The 13,798-nt window shown below is 38.7% G+C and overlaps 1 protein-coding gene across 4 annotated transcripts in view; it reads left to right on the forward strand.

Annotated features, from left to right (window-relative positions):
• LOC107554220 (ankyrin repeat and SAM domain-containing protein 1A) overlaps nt 1-13,798 on the forward strand; it is a 126,480-nt gene that overhangs the window by 101,799 nt on the left and 10,883 nt on the right. For 3 of the 4 annotated variants that reach the window (XM_016236664.1, XM_016236666.1, XM_016236665.1), the window contains 6 exons: nt 4,058-4,156; nt 4,322-4,468; nt 4,685-4,792; nt 6,252-6,419; nt 6,502-6,639; nt 6,847-6,978. In XM_016236664.1, the coding sequence (XP_016092150.1) occupies nt 4,058-4,156; nt 4,322-4,468; nt 4,685-4,792; nt 6,252-6,419; nt 6,502-6,639; nt 6,847-6,948 (762 nt within the window). In that variant the 3' untranslated portion in view covers nt 6,949-6,978. Of the gene's footprint in view, nt 1-4,057; nt 4,157-4,321; nt 4,469-4,684; nt 4,793-6,251; nt 6,420-6,501; nt 6,640-6,846; nt 6,979-9,636; nt 9,657-13,673; nt 13,741-13,798 lie in introns of those variants that run through there. The other variant, XM_016236667.1, reaches the window with a different exon arrangement.

Consider the following 13,798-nt stretch of genomic DNA (forward strand, 5'->3'; position numbering starts at 1 on the left):
ACCCAGAAGCGCAGGTGCTCTGAACTAAGCGTCTAATCGGTGCTTCTCGATAAGGCAACACTTGATGCCATTCACATGATTGCTAGGGTGCAAAATGATTACGAATACCTCTGTAGTCATAAAGCATCTGCATCATTCCTCAAAGTTAATTCAGGTTCCTCTGCACTAGGGAGATTTCCGCTGAGGTTTTCCTGGGCTCCTAAGTGCACAGATTTGTTTTGTGGACTTCCCTTATTAGTGGCTGATTTTCTCCTCTGCCGTCATGAGGAATCTCTCCACAACTGGAATCAAAGTTTTATTCTCAGATGTCTTTGTGAAATCGGATAGTTCTAAAAATCATTATTACTTTGCAAAGTCTCAGGAGCTGTGAGTCATACAAGCTTTTATTACTGCCGTTTGCTAAGGCAAACATCGCTGTTACATATCTGTGCTTTGGGATTTAAACGCAAAGTATACAAATATTAGCTTGTGATTTGAACATGAATGATACCTAAAGTCAGTGAAAGAAAGTGACATTAGTTAGCTACAGAAAATCTGTAGCAGCGTTTGTTTTATGATGCAACTCGCTTTAGTGTCTTAATGTTTTGGAGCCACTGAATGTGCAACCTCCATTTGTTTCATTGTCACATTATCCCATCCATATCTATATGTGTTGTACTCAGAGATCTGATTTCAGTCTGTACTGAAGGCTGATAATGAGAGAAGAAGAGTTAAATGGATTGGAAAGAGAGCGAGCGAGAGATAAAAAGTGAACAGAGACAGATTGATCCACCCCGACCCTTCTGCATTCAGTTTCTTCACTCTAAATGATTTGGGCAGTTTTACTCCAGCCTATTCCCCATCTCTCACTTTATCACAGAATGAGCAGATGAGACTTAAAGTGGTTCAGATCGCTCATGTTTGAGTGGAGTAAGTGATGACGGACAGTGATTTGTCTGTGTTCATCAGAGCATTAGATGTCTCTTATTTGATTCAGAGCAGATCTGCATCTTCTTCTTTGTCTATTTTGGAATGGAAAGCGTCAGCGGGATGCACAGGACATTTGTGATTGTTAAGGCACTATTTTCTTGCACCAGCTAAAACTGTATGACTTACAGCATGTATTGCCGCAGGTGTGCAGGTTTCTACTTTGTATGTTCACCGAAGTGCTGTGTGAAGAGACAGAATCACAGGCGATCAAAACATATAGTATATTTAATACACCGTTATGAGGAGCAGGATTTTGCAAGAATGATATTTTACTGGAGGCTAGTTAGAACAAAAACCCAGCTGGTAAATGATTAACAGATGACATGATCACTTTTCTCTCACTTCACGCTGTACATGATTAGGATACTACGATAAGCTTTTAATTGTTGTTGTCTGTTCTTTTTTTTTATTGGTTTTGTTGTGGTTTGCTTTTTGTTCATGTTTTACCATTTTTACTTTCTATTTGAGTTTTAGTTTAGCTTTTTGTTGCTTGTTTTGTGTTTTGCTTTTTGTTGCTTGTTTTGTTTTTGCTTTGTTTTGCTTTTTGTTGCTTGTTTTGTTCATATTTTACTGCTTTTTGAGCTTGTTTTGTTTTGTGTTCTGCTTTTTGTTGCTTGTTTTGTTTTGCTTTTTGTTGCTTGTTTTGTTCATATTTTACTGCTCTTTGAGATTGTTTTGTTTTGTGTTCTGCTTTTTGTTGTTTTGTTTTGCTTTTTGTTGCTTGTTTTGTTCATATTTTACTGCTCTTTGAGATTGTTTTGTTTTGTGTTCTGCTTTTTGTTGCTTGTGTTGTTTTTTTTTTGTGTTTTGCTTTTTGTTGCTTGTGTTGTTTTTTTTTTGTGTTTTGCTTTTTGTTGCTTGTGTTGTTTTTTTTTTGTGTTTTGCTTTTTGTTGCTTGTGTTGTTTTTTTTTTGTGTTTTGCTTTTTGTTGCTTGTGTTGTTTTTTTTTTGTGTTTTGCTTTTTGTTGCTTGTGTTGTTTTTTTTTTGTGTTTTGCTTTTTGTTGCTTGTGTTGTTTTTTTTTTGTGTTTTGCTTTTTGTTGCTTGTGTTGTTTTTTTTTTGTGTTTTGCTTTTTGTTGCTTGTGTTGTTTTTTTTTTGTGTTTTGCTTTTTGTTGCTTGTGTTGTTTTTTTTTTGTGTTTTGCTTTTTGTTGCTTGTTTTGTTCATATTTTACTGCTTTTTGAGCTTGTTTTGTTTTGTGTTCTGCTTTTTGTTGCTTGTTTTGTTTTTGTTCTGCTTTTTGTTGCTTGTCATTGGTTTTGTTTTGTGGTTTGCTTTTTGATGTCAGTGTTTTATTGGTTTTGTTTTGATTCTTGTAATTAAAATTTTGGTTTTGTTTTGGTTCATGGATTGTGTTTTTGTTTTTTTGTAGTGCTTGTTTTGTTATTGTTATCGTTTGATTTTAGCAGTGAAATGCTCTTGAAGAATGGATTGCACCTGAATGAGTTTGTTTCAGTATGTATCTTTTGAATGGACTCTCTCTCTGTCAATAGGCACATAATGACAGCCAGTGCTCAAAGGCGTCATTATTTTCTCCACAGTATACAGTTTGTGGTCTCTGTAATGGGCACACGCAAACACAGGAGCTCAGTTTGTTTGGCACTGTAAATCGGTGTAATTAAAAATTTTTTTTTATGGTTTGCTTTTTTTTGGTTTTGTTTTGGTTCATGGATTGTGTTTTTGTTTTTTTGTAGTGCTTGTTTTGTTATTGTTATCGTTTGATTTTAGCAGTGAAATGCTCTTGAAGAATGGATTGCACCTGAATGAGTTTGTTTCAGTATGTATCTTTTGAATGGACTCCTCTCTGTCAATAGGCACATAATGACAGCCAGTGCTCAAAGGCGTCATTATTTTCTCCACAGTATACAGTTTGTGGTCTCTGTAATGGGCACACGCAAACACAGGAGCTCAGTTTGTTTGGCACTGTAAATCGGTCAGTTCACTGTAAATCACAGTTCACATCTCAAAACACTGTCATTCACTGTTTGTCTGAATCAAGTTTATTATATTCTAGATGTCCTTTGACTGATAGACACTTCAGGTGCTTGAAGGGTCATGCACAGTGTGTCCTGCTTAAATGGATGGAGTGTATAAAGGGATTGTGTGTGTGTGTCTCTCATTGTGAGATCAGCACCTCAGATCACTCTCTTTTGGTTTTGTTTTGGTTCATGGATTGTGTTTTTGTTTTTTTGTAGTGCTTGTTTTGTTATTGTTATCGTTTGATTTTAGCAGTGAAATGCTCTTGAAGAATGGATTGCACCTGAATGAGTTTGTTTCAGTATGTATCTTTTGAATGGACTCTCTCTCTGTCAATAGGCACATAATGACAGCCAGTGCTCAAAGGCGTCATTATTTTCTCCACAGTATACAGTTTGTGGTCTCTGTAATGGGCACACGCAAACACAGGAGCTCAGTTTGTTTGGCACTGTAAATCGGTCAGTTCACTGTAAATCACAGTTCACATCTCAAAACACTGTCATTCACTGTTTGTCTGAATCAAGTTTATTATATTCTAGATGTCCTTTGACTGATAGACACTTCAGGTGCTTGAAGGGTCATGCACAGTGTGTCCTGCTTAAATGGATGGAGTGTATAAAGGGATTGTGTGTGTGTGTCTCTCATTGTGAGATCAGCACCTCAGATCACTCTCTGTGCTGTCTTACATCGATTGCTCAGATGCTGCTGTGTTAGACGCACTGTATTTAGAGTATATGGCATTGATCGATGAAGAAACATGAAACACGCGCACTCATACAATGTGAGATGTGTGCCTCTGTCCTGCGCGATATATATTGTGTCCTCAATCCATAAAGTGGAGACCTTTTATATGTTTGTTGATGAAAGTAGATGTGGTTTAGAGATGACCATCAATGCTGCTGTTTTTTTTTTATGGTGCCCTGCAATACATTGAATTGAACCTTGTTTTTGTTTTGTTTTATTTCAGAAAAAAATACATTTACCAGGTGGTGCACTGTTGCCACACACTATAGATATGGGCTTGTGCATTTAGGTTTTTTGTTTTGGCCTTGTGTATATTGTATTTTTGTCTTGTTTTTCAACTAATGGGTCTGTATGTATGTTTGTGTAGGGAAATGACGTAATGGAAGAGCAAGACCTGAGAGAAATTGGCATCACGGATCCGGCACATCGCAGGAAGATCCTCAGTGCTGCTCGTTCTTTACCAAAGGTCTGTTTCAGTCTAAAATGCTTTGCCGATGGTTGTCTCATGCTAATAATCACGTTATGTCGTTAACAGTATTATTTTGTAAGCTTTTCATCATTATATTATCCGTTGTTTGTCAGCCAGTAGTTTATCTGTACTGGGTCTGAAGTAAGGTATTGAACTCTGCAGGTGAAAGCATTAGGCTGTGACGGCAGCACATCCCTCGCTGCGTGGCTGGACGTCCTGGGTCTTCAGGAATACCTGCAGAACTTCCTGTCCAGCGGCTATCGCACGCTAGAATGCGTGAAGAACCTGTGGGAGCTGGAGGTTGTCAATGTGAGACCGTTCAAACGTTTACTGTAATCTGTATAGACATTTGTTGTTGTTTATAAGTATTATATTAAGTATTTACATAGTTGGCTTTCCTTTTATTTTAAAATATTCAGTTACTTGGTTCTGAATTATTCAGTGGGGAACAGGGTATTTACGCTGCATAATAGAAATTAAGAGTGCAATTTTTGCCTTTGTGTGTCTGTTATTGTCTGTCTGTAGGTGCTGAAGATCTCATTGTTGGGCCACAGGAAGAGGATTATTGCATCGTTAGCTGAACGGCCGTATGAGGAGCCTCCGGTCAAACCACCCCGCCTCTCTCAGATCAGAGTAAGTGCTGCTGTATACAGGAATGTTAACACATTGTAGAATAGTCTTTAGGCAAAGTGAACTTAAAGTAGACCATACGAGTAGTGTAAACAAAAACTAGACTCTGAGGGACAGAATCACAGTTTGTTCAGTTTGCCATGTTTTAGGTCAGGCAGTACATTTGACAGCTTTTTGTTGCAAGTTCGGTCTCTTTATGAAAATATTATGAATATTTTGGCTTGACATATTGATTCATTTTAGTGCATTTTTCTGTAATAGCATATGTAATTTTAGTTAAGTATAATTTGCCAAATGAAAAAGTCAAACTATTATATAATAATCTGTGAATGTGTGTTCATTTAAATGTTTTTCAAAAATTCAGAAGTTGTGTTTGCTTATTTTATTCATTATTTTGCAGTGTTCTTTGTTATTTTCATATATCTTTTTAAAATAGTCTTTCTTATCATTGACAGAAAAAATAAAATAAATTTGTCAGTAATTTAATAGATTAGCGAGTAGGTCACGTCTTATTTTCGCAAACCATGCCATCCAGAGTTTTAGTCCACTAGAAATGTGCAAGATGTATGTTCTGTTTCCTCTGCTAAATCATCCAGGTCGAAAACAGTGTTACTTATTGAACAGACTGCATTTCTGTCTTTCACAGAAGAATACTGGATGAATCTCACAATGAAATTGCTCAAATCTCATTCCAAAATAATAATAATAATAATAATAAAACAATAAAATAAATAATATTTTGTATGAAGAAACTACAAGAAGTACATTTTAAGCTGAATTCTACTCATTTCCCCTTGAATTTTCAAAAAAGCTGACTCTGTTGCTAAAGAAGCCCTTTCCACAGATATTCATACCACCCTCACATCTTAAAACTACCATAGAGTCTTACATCAACAAATGGCAAAATGAACGGGATTGGTGTACAAACAACAGACCGTATGAAATTGACCCTACTGTGGGGAAAAGTTGCATATTTTCAATAATCGCTAAGGTGGGATACATCCCCCGCTATGCTGTTCATGCCAGAGTCCAGGATCTCGCTAAACTAACTAATATTTTATTAAATTATGCTGGTTTAAGTTCTCTTAGGGAATTATATGACTCCGCAAATGCCTTTCAAATAAGTTTTTATCTCTCAAAATTTCCCATCACTTCCCCTTATCTCTCGTACCATAATGTGGAATAGAATTCTATTCAATTCTCTTTGTCTACTAGAGATTTAGAGGAAGTTGTGTTTTCCTCCATTGAAACACACAGGTTGAAAACGGTTTGCCTTATCGAACAGACTGCGCTTCTGTCCCTCACGGCCTCATTTTTATTCACAACAAATGAAATCTGGCATCAACCCTGATTATAGTCTGTAACAAAGTGCAGTTTACTGTGAACTCTCTCCTGGGCTCATTTCTGGGCAAGGACATCTTTCTGGCTGGCTGATCTCCCTCATTGAGCGCTTCTTTTGCAGTGTCAGGATCTCATGTCCCAGACCTCGTCTCCTCTCAGTCACTCAGACTCCTACACGTGCTCCATGGATCCCCTGTTACCTGCAGGCGATTGTGAGAGGAGGAGAGGTCCCGACTCAGAATATGACGTGGCCATTCGACAGCGGGCCAATGACAGACCACAACCACAAGTGAGTCACGATTCCTTCTGTTTCTGCTCAAATGATGCACATTTCGGTCAGTTTATCCTGAAATTGTTCTTCCTCTCTAAAGGAGAGATTTGAGGAATGTCAGCGGGGGCCTCGCTTGACCTTACGACCCCCGAGTCTGGCGGCGCCGTACACACCGGTCCAGAACTGGCACCATCAGCCCGAGAAGCTCATCTTCGACTCATGCGGTTACGAGGCCAACGTAATAATATTTCTATCATGCAACAGCCTCTTTATATAATAATAGAGTCATAATTGATATTGAGGTGACGGGTTATGAAATCATCCAAACCCTTGATTGTGTTTAGATAATGTGATTTAACTGTTTGCTTTTGCCAGCTGAGACCAACTGAAATCTGTCTCTCTCTCTGTGTCTTTATCGGATTGTCCCGACTCGCTCGTTCTGCAGTATCTGGGCTCGATGCTCATTAAAGAACTAAGAGGAACAGAGTCAACGCAGGACGCCTGTGCTAAAATGAGGGTAGGTGTTCACAGAGTCTTCGGCCAGTGAGAGCTCAAGGTCTCCTGTGAGGAGTCACGCCAGGACGCTGAGATTATTATTATATTCTGGAACGGGCAGCAAGCAGCACTGTCAGGGAAAATGCCACCCATGCGTGTCCTCTACGGGGCACTAGTGCAAAAAAGGACCATTTCATAATATTTGGCTAACAAGGTCCATCCAGAAAGTGGAAAATGGACTTGCGCTTCATTGCACTGTCCTGTGTGTGAGAGACAGCCTGCAGATTTGCACTTTAAAGGCTGTTCTGATAAATAATCAAGCAGATCTGTTTGCTCAGCCGGTCAGTGCAGAGAAGTAGTCAAATTGAGCCGTCTGTTCAGTCGCACTTAATGAAAAGACAGAAACAAAAACAGTCAGAGCCGACAAATGTTTTTAAGAAATCTGTCCCTTAAATATTAGCATTGGCCATTGATGAATCTCACAATGAATCTGGTCACATCTCACCCCAAAATATTAATGCTAATAATAATAAAACAACATTTTAAGGACCAATAAGGCTTTTAGCATTATGACATTTATTTTCATAAAAAATTAAGTACCTTTCTCCTCAGCTCCTCATTACCGTAATGTAAAATACTAATTAATTATTTGTTTAAATTGATATTTAATTATAAATGGGGAATAATAACAGTTATAAACTGCAAAAAATGCATTCAATTTAGTACAACAAATACTGTCATGGTGCATGGTGTCTAATACTATGTTTTTTTTTGGGGGGGGGATAAATTGTTTATTGATTTTAAATATATAGGGTCACATACAATTGTCCAAAATCATCTTCACAATAACAAACTGTACAACCGAACAAACTGACCCTCTGAACCAAATCCCCAGCGGTCCAGGCCACATTACAATACATTGCAATCAAATCAAATTACATAAATAATATCACAATATAATAAATAAAATAAATACAAAAATAGATACAGATACAGTCTGCAACATAACAAACTCAAGATAAGTAGAGTTGCACCTAGATCACCAGAGGTTTGAAAAACCAAATTATACCCCAAATTAAATTCTACCATCTTGAAGCATTTCTGTCAATCCATCTGCATCAGCTTTCCATGCCTCAAGGGTTGAGGCTCTAGCTTGGTTTATTCTGGCTGTTGAGAGTTCTAACATCACTATATCATGAAACTGAAGTAGCCATTGTCGCACAGATAAAGTATGGGGAGGGAGCCATCTTTGTGCAATTATCTTTTTGGCAGATGTTAGTCCTGCCAGCCAGATCTTTCTTTGTAGCTCTGTGAAACCTAACCTGGAATCATTATTTAGAAGAAACACAACTGGTTGCACTGGTATATCTTTTCCTATCATATCAGACAGTATTGATGATATTTTTTCCCAAAACTCATAAACCTTTTCACATTCCCACACCATATGCATGAATGTTCCCACTTGTTGGTAGGGACAAAAGCTACAGTGGGGACTAGGAGATGATTTAATGATGAAACGATTCTTTGGTGTCCAGTACAATCTGTGACAAAATTTGAAATGAATTAAATGGTGGTTTGGATTTTTTGATGCACAGAATATATTTTTCCATGCCGTCTCCCAATCAATCTGGTCCACATATAGCTCCCTTACCCAGATCATGTACAGTGGTAATTGCTTTTGCTTAACAACTAAATTTTGTTGAGAAGGATTAGACAGCCAACTGTGAACTGGATGTGCTTCTAGAGCTGACCCCCAAGGGACTCCATTTGCTCTGAGGGCTGAGCGTAATTGTAAGAACAAAAAAAAAAGGATGATGCAGGTTCATTAAAAGATGCAACTATATTTTGAAAGCTAAGCATGCCATTATCATCCCATATGTCAGCAAGAGTCCGTATTCCCTGCTTTGACCACTGTTCAGATCTGAATGGTTCTGAACCACATTTAATGGTCCTATTACACCATAAGGGAGTCTGTAGGTGCCATTTGTTCTTGTAACTTAATAAATTTAAGTGGAGACACTGCTTTGAAAGTGTTAATGGTGTTTGTTACAATGGGGGCGAATGATTGTTTGCAGTACTTTAAAGAGTGTCCAGAGAAAAGTACATCTTCAAGTCTAATTGGTCTGACAATTGCTGCTTCTATTTCTCTACAAGGTGTGGAAGTTGTAGAGTCAAACCATGTCTTGGCTGCACGCAGTTGGAATGCTTTATGATATAGCTCAAAATTGGGAAGGGAGAGACCTCCCTCCATTTTTGCACACTGCAGTGTAGCCAATTTTAACTTTGGTTGTTTGCCATTCCAGAGAAAAGTGTGAATTAAAGAGTCAAATCTTTTCCACCATTTTAAAAGAGGTGGCAAAGGAATCATGGAACTAAGGGTGCTTTCACACTAGCAATTTTGGTGCGCACCCGGGTTCGATTGACGTCAGATTTCGGTTCGTTTGGATGATGTGAACGCTGTCTTCCGACATCTGTTGTGCACCCGTGAACCATACCAGAGTTTGGTTCACGGTATTTGTATACCGCTTAAAAAGGGTGGTCTGGGGTACGGTTCATGTGAACTCCGGTACGGTTCGCTGCTGATGTGAACGTAATCGTACCAAATCGCGGAAGTGAACCATTATTAATGACGTATTATTTGATGAAAATGTATGTTTGTGTGTTTCACTCACTTTCCTGACGAGCGTGACTGATGTGCTGTAGACAGAGAGCTGAATATCTCATTTCTGTTCGCCTTCAGCGTTCTTTAGAGCATTTGCAGTACATTCGTAAGACAGACGTAAGTGCCGTTATGTACCGAAGCTTTGTAAACAAAACAAACGGTTCAAAAACGTAAATATCTACAAACCCAATTCCAAAAAAGTTGGGACACTGTACAAATTGTGAGTAAAAAAGGAATGGAATAATTTACAAATCTCATAAACTTATATTTTATTCACAATAGAAGATAGATAACATATCAAATGTTGAAAGTGAGACATTTTGAAATGTCATGCCAAATATTGGCTCATTTTGGATTTCATGAGAGCTACACATTCCAAAAAAGTTGGGACAGGTAGCAATAAGAGGCCGGAAAAGTTAAATGTACATATAAGGAACAGCTGGAGGACCAATTTGCAACTTATTAGGTAAATTGGCAACATGATTGGGTATAAAAAGAGCCTCTCAGAGTAGCAGTGTCTCTCAGAAGTCAAGATGGGCAGAGGATCACCAATTCCCCCAATGCTGCGGCGAAAAATAGTGGAGCAATATCAGAAAAGAGTTTCTCAGAGAAAAATTGCAAAGAGTTTAAAGTTATCATCATCTACAGTGCATAATATCATCCAAAGATTCAGAGAATCTGGAACAATCTCTGTGCGTAAGGGTCAAGGCCGGAAAACCATACTGGATGCCCGTGATCTTCGGGCCCTTAGACGGCACTGCATCACATACAGGAATGCTACTGTAATGGAAATCACAACATGGGCTCAGGAATACTTCCAGAAAACATTGTCGGTGAACCCAATCCACCGTGCCATTCGCCGTTGCCGGCTAAAACTCTATAGGTCAAAAAAGAAGCCATATCTAAACATGATCCAGAAGCGCAGGCGTTTTCTCTGGGCCAAGGCTCATTTAAAATGGACTGTGGCAAAGTGGAAAACTGTTCTGTCGTCAGACGAATCAAAATTTGAAGTTCTTTTTGGAAAACTGGGACGCCATGTCATCCGGACTAAAGAGGACAAGGACAACCCAAGTTGTTATCAGCGCTCAGTTCAGAAGCCTGCATCTCTGATGGTATGGGGTTGCATGAGTGCATGTGGCATGGGCAGCTATAAAAAGAAGAGGGGATGCCACACAGTGGTAAACATGGCCTTGTCCCAACTTTTTTGAGATGTTGATGCCATGAAATTTAAAATCAACTTATTTTTCCCTTAAAATTATACATTTTCTCAGTTTAAACATTTGATATGTCATCTATGTTGTATTCTGAATAAAATATTGAAATTTGAAACTTCCACATCATTGCATTCTGTTTTTATTCACAATTTGTACAGTGTCCCAACTTTTTTGGAATCGGGTTTGTAAAATCGAAGAGAGCAATGTTATGCATTTGCCGCCTTCTCCTGCGCCGTCATTACTAAGCAACGGGGTAAACTGCTGCTGGCTTGATGACGCAAACGAACCGCAGTTCGGAACCAAATAAAATAATATGAACGCAGTCCAGCAGGGGGAGGGGGAACAATCGAACTCTGGTTCGGACCAGGCAAGTGAACCAAGTGTGAAAGCACCCTAAGAAAATTAACCCTAGGTAATATATTAATCTTTACAGTCGAGACTATGGATTCCAATGATGCAACAAGTGTCCTCCATCTGTCAATATCTCTTTTAAGCTTTTGAAAGACTTTATCATAATTTATATGTACAATTTCTTTTAGAGAAGGCCGTATAAAAATCCCTAGGTAAGTTATCTGATTCGTGATTGGGATAGTTGTTGTTATCACAATACTCTGAGCTTTTTTATTTAATGGTAGAAGAGATGATTTGGACCAATTGATCCTGTATCCAGAAAATTTCCCAAAACAATTAAATGTTTCAAGTATGTTTGGAATTTTACCAAAATCAGAAAAATACAGTAAAATGTCATCTGCATAGAGAGATATTGCATGTTGGGTATCCTTAATTGAAATTTGATCTTGTCTTATTTTTTGAGCTAGAGGTTCGAGGGACAATGCAAATAACATTGGTGAGAGGGGGCATCCTTGCCTCGTTCCTCTCAAGATATCAAATGGTTGGGAGTGTAAGCCGTTTGTTACTATAATTTCTGATGGATTATCATAAATTATTCGTATCATATTAATAAATTTCTCGTCAAACCCAAATTTACCTAGCACCCTCCATAAATAATCCCAATTTAATCTATCAAAAGCTTTATTTGCATCTAAGGATACAACTGCTCAAGGGGGATTTTTATATTTACTTTCATTAATTACATGTAGCAACCGACGTATATTGTCTGCAGCCGAACGATGTGGAATAAAGCCAGATTGATCACTGTGAACTAACTTGGATATATTTTCCAAGACATAAAGCTAAGACCTTAGCATATATTTTTAAATATGAGTTTATTAATGAAATTGTTCTAACATATATGGCTTTTCCACTGCGTGGTACGACTCTGCTCGGCACGGCTCAGTACGGTACGGCATGGATCAGTTTGCGTTTCCACTACAGTTCAGTACCGCTTTAGAGTGGGGGGGATTATTCACATGTCGTTATAGTTGTGCCACCTCTATTGCCGCGACTCCTGAAAAACTTTTTCATTCCGAATCGCCCCATCAAGCTCTCGCTGGATCCGCTTCTCTGCTATCAACGGGAGGAACGTCTGTACTTCCTCGACTGACAACGAAACAGCCACTTTTTGGTTGTTAAAAAAGGCGCGCTTGTTCAAAACAGTTGCGTTCAATCCTTCGCTGGCTGGGCTGATTTGAATCTTGCGGTTCTGTTGTGTTTGTTTCGCAAGTTCAATGACGCAGGTAGTGACAATTCTCTCCGGCCAATCCATGATCAGCAGAGTTTACACGTCATGTTTTGGCAACGGTACGGTTCACTTGGAACCTCAACCAAGGTGGTACTAAAAAAAGTACCAGGTACTGTACCCAGTGGAAAACCCCTGGAAAAATGCAAGGCAAGCCGCGACACTGAATCGGCTAATGACCCGATTTTTCTGGCCGGGCATTCACGAGAACGTGCGCAGGTGGTGCGCGTCTTGTCGGGAATGTCAGCTGGTGAACCCACCGGCCACCCCAAAAGCACCATTGTGCCCTCTCCCTCTTGTGCAGGTCCCCTTCGAGCGAATTTTCCCATGCAGTGGAAAAGCGCCATTAGTATGGTCCTTATCTTTTTTTTTGGGAATTAAAGAGATTAGAGCTTTATCCATTTGTTTTTCAAAGTGTCCCTTTTGGATTGCTATGTTTATTGCAGCATGCATAGTTGGTCCTAATATATCCCAAAAATGTAAGATTAATTCTGGGGGGGATCCCATCTGGCCCAGGTGCTTTCCCCTTCTTTGCCGTTTTTAATGCTGCATACAGCTCTTCAAGTGTTATAGGTTGGCTCATTTGCTTAGATTCACTTTGTGTTAATTGTGGTAGATCAATGTCATGTATAAATGTATAATACTCAACCATATCTATACTATCCTTTGGCTGATATAGATCTTTAAAATGTTCTGCAAACGTGTTATTTATCTCTCTAGGATTGGTTATTAGGCCTTTTGTAGGTGAATAAATGGGACCAATAATAGCCCTAGCTTCACTTTGTCTTAGTTGTAACGCCAATAACTTGCTGGGTCTTGACCCATTATAATAATAATTCTGCCGAACTCTATGCAAAATGAATTCAGCCTTTCTTCGAAGCAGATCGTTTAACCTAGATTGGGAACTCTTTAACGCACTTTCAACAGATCTTGAGAATTTCTTCTTCAGCTCTGTCTCTTGGGAAAGGCAGCTTTGTTCTAATTCCTCAATTTGTGCTTTTCTTTGTTTAAATGAGATGAAAAAGTGATAACAAAATCTCTAATAAAGCCTTTTGTAGCCATCCATACCATCATGTGGTTATCCACGCTATTAAGGTTTATGTTCAAAAAGTCTTTCAACTTATTTCTAAAATCTATTAAAGGGGTCATATGATGCTTTTTTAAAGATCATTATTTTGTGTATTTGATGTAACAGAATATGTTGACATGCTTTAATGTTCAAAAAACACATTATTTTTCAAATACTGTACATTATTGTAGAGGAAGATCCCCACCATCGTCCTCTCCATCACGTACAAGGGTGTGAAATTCATTGATGCTGCCAACAAGGTGATGACATCATCCTCCTCTGTCGTTCCCCCGAGCAGGCAGATAAAGAGCCGGTCAT

Source organism: Sinocyclocheilus grahami, unplaced genomic scaffold, assembly GCF_001515645.1.
Source record: "Sinocyclocheilus grahami isolate Dianchi unplaced genomic scaffold, SAMN03320097.WGS_v1.1 scaffold494.1, whole genome shotgun sequence".
Taxonomy (NCBI): Eukaryota; Metazoa; Chordata; class Actinopteri; order Cypriniformes; family Cyprinidae; genus Sinocyclocheilus; species Sinocyclocheilus grahami.